The sequence below is a fragment of the Chlamydotis macqueenii genome, chromosome 7 (assembly GCF_036417535.1).
Source record: "Chlamydotis macqueenii isolate bChlMac1 chromosome 7, bChlMac1.mat, whole genome shotgun sequence".
NCBI lineage: Eukaryota > Metazoa > Chordata > Aves > Otidiformes > Otididae > Chlamydotis > Chlamydotis macqueenii.
This window is the reverse complement of record NC_141562.1, coordinates 10,330,889-10,350,653: the sequence shown is the minus strand read 5'-3', so window position 1 is coordinate 10,350,653 and position 19,765 is coordinate 10,330,889. Positions and strand designations below refer to the sequence as shown.

General features: G+C 45.1%; 1 protein-coding gene across 2 annotated transcripts in view; it reads left to right on the top strand.

Moving 5' to 3' along the window:
- The window catches only part of ANK3 (ankyrin 3), a 303,571-nt gene extending 285,292 nt beyond the window's left edge, over window positions 1-18,279 (top strand). The window contains exons 41-46 of one of the 2 annotated variants that reach the window (XM_086752005.1): window positions 1,407-1,785; window positions 3,748-3,846; window positions 12,045-12,128; window positions 12,251-12,310; window positions 14,077-14,169; window positions 16,874-18,279. In XM_086752005.1, the coding sequence (XP_086608131.1) occupies window positions 1,407-1,785; window positions 3,748-3,846; window positions 12,045-12,128; window positions 12,251-12,310; window positions 14,077-14,145 (691 nt within the window). In that variant the 3' untranslated portion in view covers window positions 14,146-14,169; window positions 16,874-18,279. The remainder of the gene's footprint in view (window positions 1-1,406; window positions 1,786-3,747; window positions 3,847-12,044; window positions 12,129-12,250; window positions 12,311-14,076; window positions 14,170-16,873) is intronic. The other variant, XM_086752006.1, reaches the window with a different exon arrangement.
- Window positions 18,280-19,765: the final 1,486 nt, after the last annotated feature.

Below are 19,765 nucleotides of genomic sequence, written 5' to 3'. Positions count from 1 at the left end.
CCAAGTCCGTCTAGTCCCAAATGTTTCCTCCCAGCAGTGACTGCAGAGGAAGGAGGAGAGTGGACATATACACTGTTTTCCTCCAGTACTCTCCCAGGCTCCACTTGCTTTCAGCATAACGACCTGCTGAGATGGATGCTTTCTACATATTTATCCTCAACACATTTCTCTTGCATGAGCTTTTCCTGCCTCCCCTTGGACCTACTTCAGCTTTCAGCATTCACAATATGTGTTGGCGTGTTCAGCCTTACTGGTACCCGCTGAGTGAAGAGCTCCTGCCTGCCTTTGTTTTGAAGGTTGCTCCCTTGATTACTAATTGAAGGAGCCAGGTCTGCATGAGCTGTAAATCAGCAGAGAATGATTATCTGCAGAGTGATCATTTGTCTGTCAGCAGTTTACATGCTCTGTAGCTTTGACTCAGGATGCTTTAAGGTTCCAAGTGACATTAGATTCTTACCGAAGTGAGAATTTGGCCATTGATTTCAGCAAACTGATTGTCTTTCAAGACTGTAAAGCACTTGATCTAGTGCTGATGTGATTTCTGTTCCCTTAAGCAAGAATTGTTATTCTGCATTTTATAGTGTTAAAATAATAAAATAGATCATTTCTAGGAATAAAAGAGATTGCTTAAGAAAACAACATATCCATTTCTAACTAGATTAATTCAATTTGCTACCTTTTGTAAGAGTTTTGCCAGCTGTAGTAGCTGTAGTATTTGTATGTATACAGTTGTAGCGCTTATCTGAAAGCAAGCAAAAATGCAAGAGAAGAAAACAGTGCATGAGAAGTGCAGGGTAAACCTGTCCGTAAGTATTCTGTGGCAAAATTTTGGTCTGCTTTCTATCTTGTAGTAACTTCCCTTGCCTTTGGCTTTGTGTATTATTGAAACTCTGTGCTGTCTAAAGATTTATTTTCAGATACCAGTATTTTTTAAAAGGCATGACTTATCTGGAGTACAGATATTGTACTTTGTGGGAAAAATAACATTAATTATTTGGTCATTACTGGTAATTGCACGGCAACAGATACTTTCGTCACCTCCTTGGTTAGAGAGCAGGTTAAGGAATTAGTGCCTCGGGGATTTATCTAGTGATTATACAAGGGAAATGGCAGGTTTTGTGTATTTTTCTTTCTCTTTTTCCTTCCCCCTCACAAAAGGAAAGGTATTCACCTGACATTTGGCCTTGTTTCCAGTGTTCACCATATTCTCGTTGCTTCTGAAAAGATACAGTGATTCAGAAGACAAGGCTATTAAATAGATTGATGTTTGCAACTGAATTTAAAATTTTACTGTGTCTGAAACATGCGCTATGAATAAAGGCTCACTAAGAAGCTCGGTGCTTTGCCTTTCTGCATGTGATGTAAGCACTGAATGGCTGTCTATTCTTTTTTTCTTTTTCTTGTAGCTCGGACCAATGTAGGGATTCTGTTACCTCATATGTCAAAGGAGAAGCAGGGAAGCCAGAAACAAATGGAACCCTATCTGAATCCACAGCAGAGGTGAAAATTAAATCCTACATCCAGGAGTCTTTAAATGATGTGGGAAAACAGAGTGACAAAGAAGCCCTGAAAACAAAGCCCCAGATTTCAGTTGGTACTGATGAGCAAACATTATCATCAACACCGTATCAGAAATCTTTGGAAGAGACTAGCAAGCCAACAACAGAAGGCAGCAAAACATCTGTGCCTGTCAGTGTGAAGAAGATGAGCTGGAGTACTTCTGAGGATGGCAAGCCAAGAACAGGCATCCAAGAGGAGGAGGGAGCAGTAATGTCTGAACAGAAGGTACAGTATGTCCTGTAATTATTAACTGTGTGAGGAGTCCCCGTTGCCTGACATATTGCTTGACATAATTTTTTGTAAGACTTGTAATGTTTTTTGTGACGGTTGGGTGTTTTTAATCCTTTTTTAGGCCTTTTCTATTTACTGGTAAATTAAGAAAAGTATAGGTTGGTGGAAATTTATATTCTGCACTGTGAATATAGAATGAGGTGGAGTCTGGGCAGGCAGGGGAGCCAAGCAGGGCTCTGTAATCCTCTGCCTGCCTGGCCCTGAGCCCTGGAAGAGGTTAGAGCAGCTTCTGGGACTGCTGTCCTGCATCGCTGGGGAACAGGCCCCTTTCCTGCCCTGAACTACCACCTGTGCAAACAGTGCCAAACAGCTCAGCTGTCCTCCATCTGTTTCCAGTAAGGTGATGCCACTGGTTTCCACTCTTTGTGACACTGAAGTGAGCAAAGAATGGCTTATAGCCCCGTAGCTGCATGCATCTCACACCCCAGAGAGGGACAGTTGCCACGGAATAGGCCACAGGGCCAGCAGGGAACCAGGCTGAAAAAGGGAATTGCAGAGTTTCTCCTACATTCCTCTCTCTGCTGAGATTGTCTTTTCCAGGGCATAATATAGGAGGAGATGATAACTTCAGGAAGCGAGGTATTTCAGTAGAATTGTTTCTACATGATACAGCTTTTTTTTTTTTATTGTAGTGTAATAAAAATGTTGGCTGTGGTGGCCTGCAGTAAATCATTCAGGTTTAAATAAGTTCATTTTAAACTATTATTTCGATTATACAACCAAGAGTTCTTTTATTAGATGGGAACATAATCAGTCTCAGCAGTTATGCAGCATATGATTGTTATTATCTTGTTATTAGTTCGTGACAGAGTTGAAGCAGTGAAGATCTTTCCTAATGTTCACTAATTACTGGAATACTCAAAAAATGTGAGTAAGAGCCTTCTGCAAAAGCACTTAAAGGCAGATGGCAGAGTTCCTTTAGGGGCGGTAAGCTTTGGGACAGACCTTGGGCTGATATTATTATGCTCAGTTTAAAGGCATGGGTAAGGGTAGATGTAGACTGGAACGTGCTGAGGGTGGGCAACAGTGCTGCACTTGCCCCTCTGCATTCCCATCAGTGAGAAGATAAGTTGTCATCCATTTTTGTGTTGTCTTTACTTTCGGATATCCCATCTAGATTGGGAAGAACAAGCGTGTACTTTTCTTACGTGTCCTTTTTGCACTACTTTTGCTTTATTGGTAAAGGGTGATAATCTTATCTCCTAAATAACAAGTCATTTTGTAGACATGATCTTTGAATAAACTGGTGTCATTAAATAATGTGATTTCTAAACGTGAGGGTCACAAAGTCCGAATGGATAACAGACTAGTGTTTGTTAGAGCGACAAGAAGAATTGCTTCTACTATGTTGTCAATATTTCTTCAAGAATATCTTCTAATCTAATCTCATTTGAAGTCAGTCGTTTAATTACTAAACTGACCCAATTCGTAGTGAGATACTCCACGTGCTGTTGCAAAAACAGGAAGAGAATTTCAACTGCAGTCTTTCTGGAAGGCATTCTTCAGAAACGATCCATACCATTTGTTTGAAATGTTAATTTTTGAGGAGGAAAAAGCAAGCAATTATGACAAGGTTTGTTTGTACACAATGTTTTTAACAACTGTCTGAGATTTAGAAATTCTGCAGGTCAGATGCATTCCAAATACCATTTTCTAAGACTTAAGAGCTGCTGAGATATTCCATACCTGGTACACTTCTCAAGCTGCAGCATGCCAAGGAGCAAAAGGGCCTCCTCCCACCATATGCTTTAAGAGCAAAACTGCCAGTCGTTATGTACATAATAGAGACAGGAAAAACACTGTCCGTCATAACCTCTGTTCTCTTTTCCTAGTCCTGATCAGCATGTTCTGTCTTGCAAATGTGCTGTTCAAATGTACTAAAACTGCATTTATTAGGAATATAGTGACAGTGACAGTGAGATTGAGAGTGATTCGAGCTCAGATGAAGAGCAGAGAATTACTACAAGAGTTTACCGACGGCGGTTGATTCTGAAGGTATTTTGTGATTTGCATTCCTGAGGCAACGTTGGCATGGACGTTGGGTTTGGACTGCTGTGTCAGAGTGTCGGTTTTGGCCTACTGAAGCCCCTTTGGTAGTTGCTTTTCATTGCAGTATGTACTTACAACCAAATACTAGGTGGCCTTTCCTTGCTTAACCCAGAGGTTTACGGTTGTCTTCTGCTGGAAAACAACTGTGCTGCATGGCATGTTGTGTCCCTCACTGCCACTGTTTTGCATGGCATCGTAAAGACTACAGCTAGATGCAGTGTGTTGGTCTGATGTAGAGCAAAATGAATTCCAGACAGATATGGGTGTCATTTTAAAATTTTTTTTCCTATTTTCTTAAAAAAATTTCTAGATTACAAGTTAAAAAAATTGCAGGAATGCACAAGTGGGATATAAGAGAGTCTGAGCCGTGTACTCTGGTTGAAACTTGTGGTCTTAAGTGCTTAATGTATTCTGGAAAACCTCCTCAAAACAGCAGGTGGTCCCGATTTAAAACCTGCTGAAGTTAATAAGAGTCTTTGCATTGCCCTCACTAGGCTTTATTTAGTATATTTATTTACAGATGGCCTTTATTTACAGCACAATATACTTTATATACTGATAACAATGGCATAGTCATATAAATAATTGCATTTGCCCTCATGTATTTTCAGGTATGGTCGTATAGTATGGCGTTATTTGCCTGCAGCATGTAGCATAAAAAACCCAATTCTGCATCGGAAACCATTATGTTAATCCCTCAGTAACTTGCAGGATTTATTAGATTATTAGCAAATCATGTAGTCAAGCCGTGAAAAAGACAGCCAGCCACTGTAGTGCTATTACAGCACTAGCTGAGTTTGCCTGAGATAGAATTGTTACTTCAGGAATGATTCGTGACACCGCTTGCACGTGGCTATATTGCTGTTACTTGCCTGCTTTGTGCAGAAGAGCGTGCACACAGGCACTGCACCTCCTGTACAACGTGGATGGCAGACAGGCTGCCCTGCACAGCTACTCGTCTCTCCAAGATACAGACACTTTCGGAAAAGGCAGGATGATATTTCTGACTGTCTTCATCACCCTGAGTTTTTTCAGTATACCAGTTGTGCTCCCCTTTTAGACAAGGCAGAAATTGCAAAAATGAGCTCAGTAGAAGTGAATATTTTGTCTGAAGCCTCATCCGTGCAGGCGGAACCTGCCGCCTTTCGTGAAAGGCCCTGGGCAGGTCAGGGTACGACCCTTCATCAGTAATTCCCTCTGCAGATAAGATGCGGCTGGTCAGAAGTAGTAATGCGGTTTCTGTTTTGAAACAGGGCAGGTGGTCTGTGGGCGATTACAGACCCTCAAATGCTCTAAGAGTGTTTATGTTAAGACATAAAGTATCTGTGTGTTGAAAGTTTTAAAGGCTGCGTAGCCGGCCTGTGGCTGAGGTCCCCCACCCAATTTATGTCTGAACTATTTTAGCGTGCACTGGTTTGGAGTCAGGAAATGTCAGAGTAGAAAAGAGAAAGTATGTAAAAGGCAGCCCTCATTTGCTTTCCAAGTTTTTTCTGTGTTTAGAGAAAGACACAGAAAATTGTTTCTAAATGTGGTGGTATAATTTGGAGTTGAACTTTTAACAGAACAGCGGTAAAGCAGCGTGCATAGTGTTGTAACCTGCAGGTAGTGCAGATGCCGCGAGTGGAAGCAGCTGAACCTGCTCTGTTGGGAACGTGTCTGATCTGAACTGGAGAAGAAAATACATGTAAAAATTCTGTCGTTTTCCAATGATTTATAGCTTCTTTTTTTTATCCCTCATTCTGCATCTCAAGAAAAGCTTACAACAGAGCAAGAACAATTTTCAAAGCAGTGCTCATCAGGCCTTTGAGTGAGTTTCATAGTGGGAACAATAGTAGGTATATTTTGATCATGAAATGGTGGTATGAAATGAAAAACAAACAGCTTTAACATTGGTAGGGATCTGAACTTTAATTTCTGCACATTCCTTGGAGCACAGGTTCAGTTTGGGTGAACTGCAGTCACTGCGAGAGCACACACAAGCCCAGGAACAGCTCCTCGTTCGGGGAAGAGCTCTCAGGATATAGCGCTCAGAGGCGCGGACCAATGCGCTCAGCCCGCAGAGTAAAAATAACTCCCGTGTTCCTGCGGCAGGGCCCCGGGCAGCAGTTGGGAGCAGCAGGCTCTCACCTGCCAGCGCCTGAGTGCCAGGCGAGTGGGTGCTGTGCCCGACCTCGCAGCCCCGGTGCCCCTCCCCGAGGCTCACACTGCGTGGGGCTGGCATCGCTTGCACGGAGCAGTAGCCAGAGGGGGATTGGGCTCTCCTTCTACTCCTGTGTTTTTCTGACAGTCCTGGCTAGCCAGAGAGTTGCTAAGGGGGGGATGCAAAGTAGCAGGTAGGGACATTTGCCCTCCGATTCTCCCGTTCCCCAAGCAGCAAGCCTGCACACACTGCTGATGAAATGCCCCAGTGGGGCCTGGGGCCGTGGCCGTGGCAGTACTTACCCTGTGCTGTCTTGTGTTGTGGGTTACTTAAGGAGCCAGCCCTAGCAATCTTTCTTGATTTTGCATTCTCTGGAATAAAAACGGTTTCAAACATCTGAAAAGCCTGAGTGCAGGCGTCATAACTGGATGGCAGTGCCGTGCCCGTGCCGTCAGCCTGCTCTGCCAGCCTGTGCCAACAGCAGCAGCGGGGAGGGGACCAGGGTGCGCGTGGAGGCTCTGCTGAGCGGAGCTGCACGTGGGAGCTGCGTTGGTTCACCGTAGCGTATATTCAGCACTGCCTGCCTGTTGCATTAAAAGCAACAGAAGTACTTACGTAGCCTGCAGGGATAAAGTTTGCTAACGCCAAAACCTTGAGGATAAATTGAGTCCTGTGGAAAAGAGGCTTTGCTATGTGCCTCCACAGCTACTGTCAGGGCTGAATTGCTTCATTACCTTTGTTCTTCTTTCCCACCTTGTTTTTCCTTTCAGTGCCATTCTGCGTTATTGCTAACACTATTATTTCCGTTTAACTGCTACCTTAGTTCTCTGTCCTGGCCCAAATATGGAGAAAGGCTTTTCTCTCCCCCGGAGGTATTTTCCCAGCAGTCGGAGAGCTGAGTCCTGTCGAGTGTTCAGGACTCTCGAGCACATTCCCATGGGATTTAGCACTTCAGAGGGCTGAGCCCATAAAACCAGACAAGCAAGGACTGATGCCTATTTCCACATGTAATAGGATCGTATTCTAACCTCAAGGTAGTGCAGATGTTTTTGTTTTTGCTTCCTTTCCCCTCTTCTGTTCACATGGCGGATTGATGGGATGGGGCATTGCAAAAGAAATGGGGTTTTATGGGAGCGCAGGAATGCAAGCAATTAGCACACAAGGGAAAAATAAGAGTGCTGCCACAATGTGCACATTCAGAGCCTGATCCAAAGCTCCTTTTATTCAGTCGTGACAGAAACCAGTGTCTAATTTTTCATGCGTTTTCAGAGGTTGTTAAATCTTTCATGGGTACAAATTTTTGGCAAAAACTGCTTTGTAAGATTCTTGCCAAAAGGTTTATGGTAGAATTTTGTAATGGAAAATAAAATAGATTTCTAAGTGGACGTTATTCAAATCTGATGTCATTTTGTATCTTGAACTTTTATTATTTCTTGCCAATTTTTATTGGAGATTATTGGTCTCTTTCCGTGCATTTTGCTCATGAAACCTCCATTACTGATTGCAGAGGGTTTGGTTCAGCCTGCACTGGAAGGGTGACATGGGAGCCTGAGCAGCAGCCAGTCAAAACTAGAACCAGCAGCTTTCATGATCTTATTATTCAGAGGAAACTTATTTACGGAAAGTGAAAATGTGGCCATCCTGTAGGTGAGAAGAATTAAGGGCCTGTGCCCCACGTAAGGCGCGTGGGAAGAATTTCCATTCGTGTATTCAGCTGGGTGCAGCCTCTCCACTGCAGTGCCTGCCAGGCTGGAAGAGCTGCAGAATTGCTCTGCTCCATAAGTGCCCGTGCCCCGGCGGGGACCGGCAGGGTCAGAGCTGCCGACCTCAGTAAGATAACACAGAGGTAAAGTAAAACGCAGGCTACAAGTCCTGTTATGAGGTCTGTTCATCATCTTGTCCTCCATGCAATAAGCAACAGACCTATGACCCTGCTCCCAGTGTTGGGCCATACTCTGCCCCATTTGCAGCACCATTTCTTTTCAGGTCTCCTTGTCTGGCCTGTTGGTTTGTTGGGTTTTTTTCCTCCCCTGTGGCTTTAGCAATGCATCTGCAAACAGGCAAGTACAGACTCAGCACGGGCACAGGCAGAGAGTCATGGCGTCTGATTAACAAGGTCTCCCTAAGTAGGCAGAACTCAGTAATGAAAATGACCTTAATGAAAGATGTTTGTTTCTGCTGCCGCTGCCACGGAGGCAGTGGAGACCCCAAGGAGACCGAGGCGCAGCTGCTGTTTATGCATTACAAGAATGTGATCTCCAGACTGAAAGGATTATGTCCTGATGGTGGCTTAGGCCAGTAAGGGAGGAGGTCTGAGCACTTGTACAGCTCCTGTTCCCATTGCAGCATTGCCCCTGGTCTTTGGCGAAATTAAATATTTAGGATCTTTCCATCTTGCTCATTTCTGTCTGCTTTTAAATTCCTTTTTATCTGTCTGGGTAAGAGACATCCAGCCGCACCTTTTTTTCCCCACTTTTAGAACAACACTAGATGTATAGCAGGAATAAAAGGGACTATTATCCCTCTAGTAACAAAACAAACATGAAAGAAAACCAGAGCTCTGACAAATCTGCAGTGAACTTTGGCACAATACTGCAGCACTGACTGTATAGCTCCATTTATCTGGAGGTCCCTGGGAACACCCATAATCTGCAAATAACTGTTAAGAAAATCAGTGGAGCTGGCGGAAGGCTTTGAGGAAGCTGCTCTTTGCTTCTTCTGCCCTGGAGAGCAGCAGAGAGAGGATACCAGCTGGTTTTGGCAGGACTACACTCCAGCGAGCAGGGTGACATTAAAGCACTCTGCTTTGCAAAGCTTCCTGGCATGTTCCGGGTCTGAGGCTCGCAGACTGCAGCCTTTGTAGGGTTTAGTCCCAGGGATATAATCGAGCTCCCAGTAATCGCGGTATTAAGTTTTCTCTCTGCCTTTCTAAAGCTCTTGGTATTGTGACAGTGATTTCGACTGGTCAAGGGCAAAATGAAGCCCACATAAGTATGATGCAGCAGAAAGAATTTTATTCTTTAGCTGTGACGCAGATGCACCAGCTTTGTGTTTAAAAACAGCTTTTGGTGACAAGGTCATCTAATGTGCCGTTCTAACCCAAAGCTGGTTGGAGATGGGACAAGTAAAACTGCCAGTGGGTAAGGTCTTTTTTCCTAGCAAACATCCGCCTTTATAACCGCATAGGATTAGAAATGTCAGTAAATCAGATCTACCTCCTGCCAATTGTGAGCCCTCCTGCAATTTGTTTAACTACCCACCAGCAAAAGAATTGTGAAAGCCGCATTTCATGCCTGCTGACTGCTGAGTATTTACAGCATTTATCCTTAAGCTGTGCCTAAAGAAGCATGTAGCTAATTAAAAACCAGAATTCACCATACCTTTAAAACTGCATTTTCTTCCAAGAGACATCTTTCAGTGCACCAATAAGTTTTTCTGAACGCTGAACACAGTAATTCTCACTAACTTGTTTTAGGGAATAACCTTGCTCATGGCAGCAGTGAGGAGTCAAAGGAACAGTACACGCAAGCAGTGTTGGCGTGCCAGGTAGGCTGGTGACCGTGCTACCAGCCACGTTCTTTTATTTCTGTTTTTCATGGTTTTTATCATAGTGGCTTTGGAGATCCTATTCATGAGAGGGAGCCTCTCCATACCTCTGTGCTCCGTGGGGTGGGAGGGATGTCTGGGTCAGCGTTCCCTCCTGTGCCCCAGGGCGCTGCACAGGAGCCCACTCGGGAGTCTCTGAGCCCACAGGTCGGGGCCAGGAAGGAAACTGTGCGGCTAGTTCCCCATCTGCTGTGCTTACGATTAAAGTAATAAGTATCTAGAATTTCAGTATTTCCCCCCGTTTCACTGTGGCTAGGAAACCCCACAGGTTTCAGTTCCCAAAACCTCTTACCCAGTCATCGCCCCCCACCCTACAGCCGCAGTCCCTGTGCCGTTCTCATTTCTGCTCTCTCTCTCAAGAGAAAGGAAGGAGAAGGCTGCAGTTGTTGGGGCCTCGCTCTCCAAGGGGGCCAGCCTCTTACTTCCCTCCTCCTGCCTGTAGCCAGATGTTGGTGCTTAGGCAGGTACATAATTTCTCCTTCCTGAGACCCCTCAGCAGAGTCCTTCTGGGGAATTAACTATATGGGCCCAGCCCAGGGCCCATCTGAAGGCTGTTTGTAGGGGTGCCACTGTTCCCGGGCCTGGGGACCTCAGCTAGGTCCTTTCAGGCCCAGGTGCGTCGCAGGGTGCATCCTTACATCCCTACACAGCGACGCCCGCGTGGCTGTGGAGCCTGCCCTTCTCTCCATGATGCTTCCTGGAGCATCAAAGTTCAACAAGTTCTATAGTGTATATGTAGCCTGTGAAAGCATGGGGGAAAAGGCATGTCCAGAACTCTTTAATTACTTAATTATCGAGCAGTGATTTCAATACAGCTTTCAGTATGAAATAAGCACAAATTCTGCACTTCTGAATAATGACAAATGCTGACCAGGGACAGCGGTGGAGCTGTGCTCTGCTCTGCTTTTCAGTGCTCCCCCCGGCCTCTGCCTGCTGCACTCCCTCTGAAGCGAGGAAAATGGAAAAGCTGGGCTATAGAAAAGATCGCAAGTGGCTTGTAAACAAAAGGAAAGGTTTATTTGGTTTAGAGCTTAGAAATAGCGTTCAAACCTGATGTTATAATGTACATACTGAAAAAGATGTGTTTGTAGGGAAAACGATTTAAAAAAAATAAACATGGCATCACTACAGTTGTTCATTATAGAGCAGTGCCAGGAGCTTATGCGGACAACTATGTAGCATACAGACCCCAGTAAACAGGAATTATATTTGCCCTGTGCTGCTTAGTACGTGGAAGCTTTATGTAGGCTTGATGTTGAGCTGTAATAATCTCATTTCAAATATAATTTTGTTGTTAATATTGATATAACATGTTTTATGCAATGTTTCTTTCTGTTTCCTCTTTCTAGTTGCAATTTTTTCCATAGTGGGTTGACGGTGAGGGGAGAAGAAAAGCTTTAAGGATTTTTTTTGTTTCTTTGTTTAAAGGATTATTCATTTACATGTGGAAATTTTTCATATGCAGGCCAGCTACATTACAATTGTATTTGTTTTATTTATATGAAATAAATAAGCACAGATGATGGACATTTTCGAAGCATCAAATGCAGTGCTTGCTTCAGCACCCAGGTTTGGAAACACGACTTTTCGAGGGAAAATTGTCAAAGTTCTTCTGAAACATAAATTCATGACTGCCAGCTAGCCTTAGACTCTAAAGTAATGCCATTTATTTGAGCAGTAATTCTTGTGGTGGTATTAAGTTACCAGCACAGCAGTTAGGAAACTGCTGTTGCATGTATTTGCGCGGCTCCTATAAGTTGCTGGTACTAGAAGAAGTGCTGGCTGGGGTGCTGCCGATCTCAGTAAGTCACGCGCCGGGTATCAAGGCTCCTCGGCAGGTCGGCAGGCGTTGCCATGCCAGGAAAAGCGTCACGTAAGATACGTGTCTCCATTTTGTAAATTCTGAGAAGTCTTGTCTTTTGTGCATGCGTTTAAGATCTTGTGTTTAGCAAGCTACAGGCAGAGCTGTCTTTTTAAATCCCAAATTTCCTCCACCTTATTTTGGTGCTAGACCATGCTTCTGTGTGTGCTGGGCACCGAGAAGCTGTGAAAAGCTAATGGATGTCCGACTGTATCGTTAGGAATTTGCATCCCCATCTCATAGGGCTCAGACTGACCGCAAGGTGATTTGTTGCCCAGCAAGCTTCATGTCATGAATTAGCTAATGAGAGCAATGGGCTAGAAGCTCACTACGGGCTTTAAGGACACATTCTGTAGAATAAATGCGCAGGTATTGGCATGCTAAATGAGCAAGGCGTTCCTACTGTTTGTGTGACATAAAGCAAACTGTTACATAAAGTTGAAGCTAGCATTTGCTTGTTGCTTGGATTGGTGTGGAAATATGTGTGGGTTTGGCAGAATGTAGGCTATATTGCTAATCTTATAACACGTTCTTTAGGGTGAGGAAGCAAAAAACATTCCTGGTGAATCTGTAACAGAGGAACAGTTTACCGACGAAGAAGGCAACATCATCACGAGAAAAGTAATCACGAATTACGTCACTGCTCTCAATCTTTGCATTCAAGTAACTTCTTTTAACATACTTTCTCCTTTTAGAATCTAGGAAAAAAAAAACCAATACGTTTCATGTATTGCTTCCCACAGATCACCCGGAAGGTAGTAAGACGCGTTGTTATCCCCCATGAGAGGAAAGTTGGTGAAATGGTAATGGAACGGGGCCTACCAGGAAATAACAGTAGACGCAGAGGGTTGTGTTGACTGCTAGAAAGCGCTGCTAAAGGGCTGGAGGTTTGCATTTAACAAGAAGCCTTGGCAAAGTGCAGTGCTTGCGGTTATTGACAAGTTGTGCGTTTGGGTAAGGGGGCAGGGGTGTCGCTTTGTGCTGTGTGCGGGTCAGGGCTGCGTCAAGGGGGCCCGGCTGAATTCTGGCGGCACAGAAGCATTAAGGTCTGTTAACAGGCAGCAGTCTTAAACCATAGGTCTGGGCCTGTTTTGTGCCGTCAAGATAAGCCATGTCTGTGGGTTCGGTTAAGCCCTTGCAGGATTTGTGCCTTACACCCGTAGGTGTAGCGTGCTGCTTTTCCACCTGCCCAAAAGAATGAGCTGCAGTCTGGTCCCCACCAGCCTCTCGCTCACCTGCGTAATACCCCTGTGCTAGTGACCCAGGGTTTGCAGGATTCAGGGGAACGTGAACATACCCAGGCAATGGTATCCTGTACAAGCGAGCACCAAGACAGGATTTTGTCCCTGGCAATTAAAATTGCCCAGCTTCAGCACCCTTAAAAAGAAGGCAGGGCGGCGGGAAGGGCAGGCCTGTCATGCCCCGGCGCACCACAGCCCCTCTTGCGAGGGGCTCCAGGGGCACGGGCTGGTGTGGGCAGGCCGTGCCTCGAGCTGGCCTCTGTCCCAAGGAGACCGGGGGGGAAACGGGCAGCTCCTCTGGAGGGGAGCTCATGCCTTGTTCCCCAGCGCGCAGCCCTGGGAGGTCTTTGCTCCAGTAAAGTTGTCATTGGGGTTAATGGATTTTTTGTCTGAGTGAAAACAGGTTCAGAAACAAAGACAACAAATACACTTTATCTTCTGGTAATAAAATTTAAAAAAAGAAACGAAAGGCAGGACGAACGACTCAGAAACAGGACAGTTGAAACAAACATATTTCCATCCCCTCTTTCCAAGTCCTTTCTCAGGGAAAAAATAAATCCTGCCCAGCAAAGGGGAAACATTTTCAATTTGCTGCACCAGATTAGATTAGTTGGAAACTACAAATAGTTACAAATACATCAATGCAGATCACCCGAGGGGTAAGTCCTGCCGATAACCACACATAAACAGATGCCTTTCCCTGATGTGAATGAGGCTTGTGATTACTGGAGTATTTATTTTTAGATTATTATTGAGCTATGTTTAATGAGCAAATATGAACTTTATTTGGGGATTTGCTGTTCTAAAGACACTGAAACCCTGCACTGCTTGTCACTGTCATTGGTCTTACTTCTGCGCTGCTTCGGTGGTGTTTTTTGCTGGCTTTCTTCCTCTTCCCTTAATTCCATTACTAACCTGCTCACTTTAAAGCACAGACGTTGTGAAACATCATAACAGCAGCCATGGCCTGTGCTGCTGGAAATGTCCGCCGGTCCCGGCTGACCCCCAAGGCCGTTTGGGAAAGGTGATTTTCCTTCTTGGTGGCGCTGCATCCCACTGCAGTTGATGGCAGGGGCTCTGCCGAGGGGTCACGCTGAAATTGTAGACCTGTGTTTTCTACTCGAAGATGATATTTCAGGCCTGTGCTTTTGCACTTCAGCAGAGTGGATAAATAGACTGTGTGTATCTTTGAAATGAAGTGTTAATGTGATTTAACTGCTTTTTACTTATCCTGTTACAGCAAAATGTGGAGCCTGTTTCGGAAGCAGGTTTATAATTACGAGCGCTCTCTGCAGACTGTGTTAAATGTTTGTACTTTTCCTTTAAAGCAGGGAGAAGCTTATAAGGTTAAGACGAAGAAAGAAGTTAGACACGTGGAGAAGAAAAGTTACTCATGAAAGCTGAAAGCCGACCACTGAACGGTCAGTGCGATCAATTTTCTTCCACTGCTAAAGCCTTTTGCCAGCACAGTGCTGTGCAGCGTGGGGGCTAGCGCCCGGGCTGCGCAAGGGCTTGCCTCTGCTACCTTAACATTGCTTTCGAGCTGTGAAGCTGAATAGATGACTCTTGATTTTGTAAACAGAAAATGACCTTAAATTGATGAATAGAAACTGAGCTTTACTTCTCGGAACATAAGGCGAAGCAATACTGAGGCATGTGTGAGATTTTTGGTAGTTTTACAAAGTCTAGTGTTTGTAATCCACGGCGCTTTCTACTACTAAGAGTCAACTTAGACACAAATAGTGAAGGACCTGCGCACAAGTAAGTCTGCTGGGAGTGAAAGGCTTCTTCCACTGTCAGGCATGTGATCTGAGGGCAGTTATGCAAGTCCTTGTAAGAGCCAGTGAAGTGTCTCAGTATTTGCCAGCAAATGGTCCTTACCAACTGTTTCTTGTGAATTTGATTAATCCAGCCTTAGCGACTGTAACAGAACAGCAGCTGACAGTATAAGGGCTTCCCAAACTACAACCGAATGCACAGACGACGACACCCTTGCAGGGGCTCTGTAATGGCGTGCCGGAGCACCGTGAAGTCAGAAGCTGCTTGGTCTCGATCACATAGCTATAGTCACACAGCAAATGCGCCTGGAAATATGGGAGGGGCCCGCCCGTGTCTATGAGTGCTGGTCCGTCAGGCACGGCCTCAGCTGCATACGTTTACCATGTTCGTGTCTTTTTTCTACTCAGAACTTTTAGCTTTGGTAGGTTTTAGGAATTGGGCAGAGGAAGAGTTTATGAAGTGCAGGTCTATGTGCTATCCTTTTCTATACCTCTGGTATAGGATTGACTGTAGGATTTCAGAACAGGACAAACAGTACCTGGAAAACATGCTGGATAGTGACGTGGAGGTAGAGGAGAGGAGCAGAGTCCCTCCTGAGTCACTGCTCCCTTCCAGCTGCTGTAACGTAGGGTAGCCTCTGAAGCCGCCTGCCCGTACGGGCTTTCTGTGCGTGCGAGTAGTGCCAGCCGAGAGCAGCGGCACTCAGGGTGCGGGATCTAGCTGAGGCCTTTTGGGATTCAGTCCTAAGGAGCAAGTGCTGCGAGGTGACTGGCGTGCTTTCAGCGTCTGGTAAGCATCTACTGCGTCCACCTAGCACGACTGCTGAATTCCTGCTTTCATTGAGAGCCCTCCCACATGTGCTAATAGAATAATCTGCTTCATGTGGCTTGCCCCCACGACTGCTGATGCATTTCTCCTGTGATTTCCAGTAGGCAACTCTTCCATGCAAGAGCCCCTGAGGAACTCAGAGAGAGTCTTCCTTAGATAATAAGCCTTTGCTCAGGGGGGAACTTTGTCCCTGAACTGTGGTCCAAACTTTGATATGATAAGCATGACCAAATGTGCATTAAGTAATTGTGAGACCAGTCCAGAGTCTATAGAAAACATTTTATTTGAATGCAGAAGTGGGTGTATTTGCATAGACAGGGAATTCTGATAGAAAACCAGCCTGTTTCTTAGTCACAAAAGACAAAAAAAAATCCTGTTTGGGAGGCAGAGGTGTTGCTTTTCCTTTGAATGTTTGAAAAAATCACAATGTTAGCTAGATTTTTGCTGTAAGAACATCTTTGTCACCATTGCAAATAAACCCATATAGACTGAAAGGAAAAGCCAAGAACTTTTGCATGCAATTCTGCAGGACAGCACTGCGCGAGCCAGTGTGACTGCTGCAATGTGAATAGGCGGCTCTTAGCAGCAGGATGGATTTATGACAACCGTAGATGTGGGCAAGGACAGGTTGTTTTAGCAAAGCAGAGCGCCAGCACTCCTGGGGAATGTGCGTGGACCTGTGACCTGATTAGTAACCAGACATGTCCATGCCAGCCCCGAATCCCACAGGCACTGCGCAAGCCGTGCTCCCAAACAGGCTTCCCTGCACCCAGGCGTGGGGGAGTGCACACATCTTCCAGCTCCCCTTGGCTGGTGTGTCTGTGTTTCTGCTTCCTGCCTCCTCGCTGCAAGGCACCGCTGGCGTACAGCAGACGGAACAAACTTGCTGTCCCTGCGTGCATGGCTGCATGACTGTGGATGGACTGGAGAGCAGGAGCTGGACCCCCTCTCTCTTCAGTGTCACTCACACGAGCCAGGCAGGAGAGATGCATGGGCCTGCTCCTCTTCCTGGCTTTGTCCTTCGCCAAGCCTCCCAAAGGCTGGATGCTGCGTTTCTGGCTCTCCCGGTCACGTTCCCCAAGCAACCGGCAGAGGTGGATGGCTGAAGAGTGCAGGTTTTCCACCACTGTGGGGATGCTTGCAAACAAGAAACAAAAACGTGCAGTGAAAGCAGCAGTGCTCTCCTGGAGATGATGCTATTTCTTCCGCTATAGAGAGTACCTGTTCTGTGTCATCGTCGCATCTGACGAGCTGGTACTTTGTCTGGGGTGCTGAAATGCAGCGTGTTGCGAATGTATTTGTAAATCAGTTCACGAGCAACGTAGACATCTGCAGCTGCATTTTCCTTCATGCTGGGAGCTGAGCTAATGTCATTACCAACCTAGAAAGTGCGTGATTTATCCTGTTGCAGAATTCCATAATGCCAACTAGAACTTTTCTTGTTTAGTCAGGGAAAGGCATGAAATTGATTCTAACAAGATGTTCTGAAATGATGTGTGCTATCTTTTCTTTCCACAGGACTGTGTGCTTTTACTGCCAGTATCCCAGAGGGACACTCATGGAAGAAAAATCAACAGGAATTAAACATTCACCTATAAAAGTGTGCGTGTGTTTGCTGCTTCCACACATTAACCGCATGGTTTTTATGCAAAAGAAACAAAAAAAAAAAAAAAACCAAACAAAAAAAAATTAATTTAGCATGAGCCAATTTACAGAGCATGGAAATTCACGTTCATTCACAGGATTGGAGGGTGCGCAGTTACCGATGCAGTGTATATACAAGATGCCATGCTGTTAACAGCTTCTTTCAAGCAGTTTGATGTCATCTCAAAAGAAATAAATTCCTGTGGCCAGAGAGGACGTACGAAGACGAAATGGTTAAACCATGGAAAGACACTAAAATTACTAAAATCCACAACAGCTCGCCTTATTTTTCTCGGACCCAAACTGTCAGGGTATAAAACACTATTTGTTTCTTTTTTAAACATCAATAGTTTTGCTGTAAATAAATAACACTGTATAAATTCTAACAAAATAGAATAAATGTTGATAAGGCACTGCCTTTTCGATCACAAACAGAATATTGCAAATGCATTGAGCAGGCTAGGTGTCTCAAATGGCTGCACCTACAGGGATATTCTGGGTGTATCTTCACAGATTCTTGTATATTAGCAATTATAATGTTTGTATATGCAAAAACGCTAGCTTGATTTTAAAAAAATCTTTAAAATCTGCTGCAAATTTAAATGATTCCCAAAATGAGGAATTCTGTAGTTCTGTGAAAATTTTTCTTCAGAGTACTAATATTTTGATGCATGTGTTTCACCTTATTTTGATTAAATCTTTTCCAGTTTTGCAAACACTATACCGCAACATGAAGAATAAGATTTTATCTGTAAACACAAAGCCCTTCATCTAATATTTGTTGCTGTTGCCAATTTTTCAATGAAATGACCTAAAACCCATAACATATACAGTAGTTGCATTACGGGGAGGGGGGTGCTATCTGTTCTCGCTTTATAACGGGGGTAATGCTTGCAGCTTTAGAAGTGGGTGGGTGCTCTGAGGAGCACAAGTTTGGGATATTTTTAAATGAACTGAAGAGAAATTATTAGCTAATAGACTGGCAGCACGCTGTAAAATTATTACTGTATTGTGTACTGGCTATAAGATGTAGAATCTTTCAGTAAGCCAATCATCTGTAATCATCCTAGCAGTGTAATATTAGGTTGTTAAGGCTGCTGTGTTTTAAAGGGCATTTTTATTTGGGTTTTGGTGAAATACTTTAATTTGTTGATTATATTCATATGGAAACAGCATTCATTGATAATAGCTCTAATTACATATGTATGAAAACAAGAAACACTGGATGATCTAGTTGATTATTTAAGCATAAAATAAATTGTGTTAAAACTCTTGGATAACGTGTATTTGGCAGTGTTCTTGTTACCCTGTAGACACGCGGCTTCGCAAGGCCAGCCGTTAACCACCCCTGGCTTTTTGCTGTTTTTCCTCTTGGTTTCTTTTGTCTGATCCACCTCCTCGTCTTCCCAGTGTGACAGGCCATCCCTTGGCAGGCTGTCCCCACGTGGGGGGAGCGGGAGGAAAGCACAGCGGCCAGCACATCCTCAGCAGAGCTAAGGACCCCCCCTCCCTGGGATGCAGGAGACCTCCTTGGGCGTGGGGCAAGGGCCTGTGCAAGGAGGGGGGACGCGCAGCCTCTTCTCCAGTGTCTGGACCTCCTTTAATTTCTTTCACCCCATCGAGAACCAGGAAAAGCACTACCGAAAGCAGTTTTTATCACAGCATGTGTCAGTGAGACCGATAATCAGCTCCCTGCAGATGATGGAAATAAAGTGTACGTCTCCTGTGTACTGCATGCGCTTCCTGTATATCACAGGTGATGGCCCACTACATATATAAAATGCTGTAAAAAAAAAAGTTTTGTAGGCAGCATCAGTATGCACTCACTGCTCTGCACTGTCGGCTTCTGCTTGGGTGCAAGAAATAATTTTTATTACTCGGGGTTCAGTTTTACCTGGCTCTCAAGGCAAGGTGAAGATGATGGATTTTACCCCAGCTCAGCACCTGAGGAGGCACCGCTGCTGCTGATCCAGCTCAGTCTGCTTGTTGTGATCTGCTGACCCGCATGGGAACCGGTCTGTGCCTGGGGTCAGTTCGCAAAGCTCTCCTGGCCACGGTGAAAAGCACTTGGCTTCAGAAGAGAGTAACAACTTGGTTTGTCAGCGTTCCCGCGTTACTAGGGCTGCTGGCTTTTGAAGCGGCGGCAGTAAATGAAGTGGGTTTCGTCATTTTAGGAGCCAGTCTGTGTTGCAATGCACATTTTACCTAGGTCAGGATACCACTGGCACAATGCTGATGGTTTGGGTCCTTATGCCAGAGTCCGGAGGGCAAATGCCACTCAGGCCACTGGAGAACAAGCACATCTTATTGCGGGTCACAGTCCAGCAGCAGCCTTCCTGCTCCTGGAGAACTCATCGTCCAGATGCTCCCTCCCGCTTGCAAGTACCCCGATCAGCGGAATGAAGAACGTTTTCAGTAAATGGTGTATGGATGTATATATTTTATATGTGATGACAGTTGGAAGGAAAGGCTGTGGTCACGCACCAGCAGGAAGGCAGGAGCAGCGCTGTAGAAGAGCCTCACTTCACCTCTCTGTAGCAGCATCCAAAAGGCAGCGTTTCATTTTGACTCATCTCTCTCCTCCGCCTGGTCCCCCGTTAGTGCCTGATGCTGATGAGGCAGAAAGCAGTGATCGTACCCGGAATGGTAGCTCTGGCAGGCAGAGCCGCTCGTTATGCAGACAGAAAAGTGGGGCTGCCTGTGCAGGGATCAGAGGCATGTAGGGGAATCTCGACAAGTCTCCTGCCGCTGCTGGTGAGTTATGTG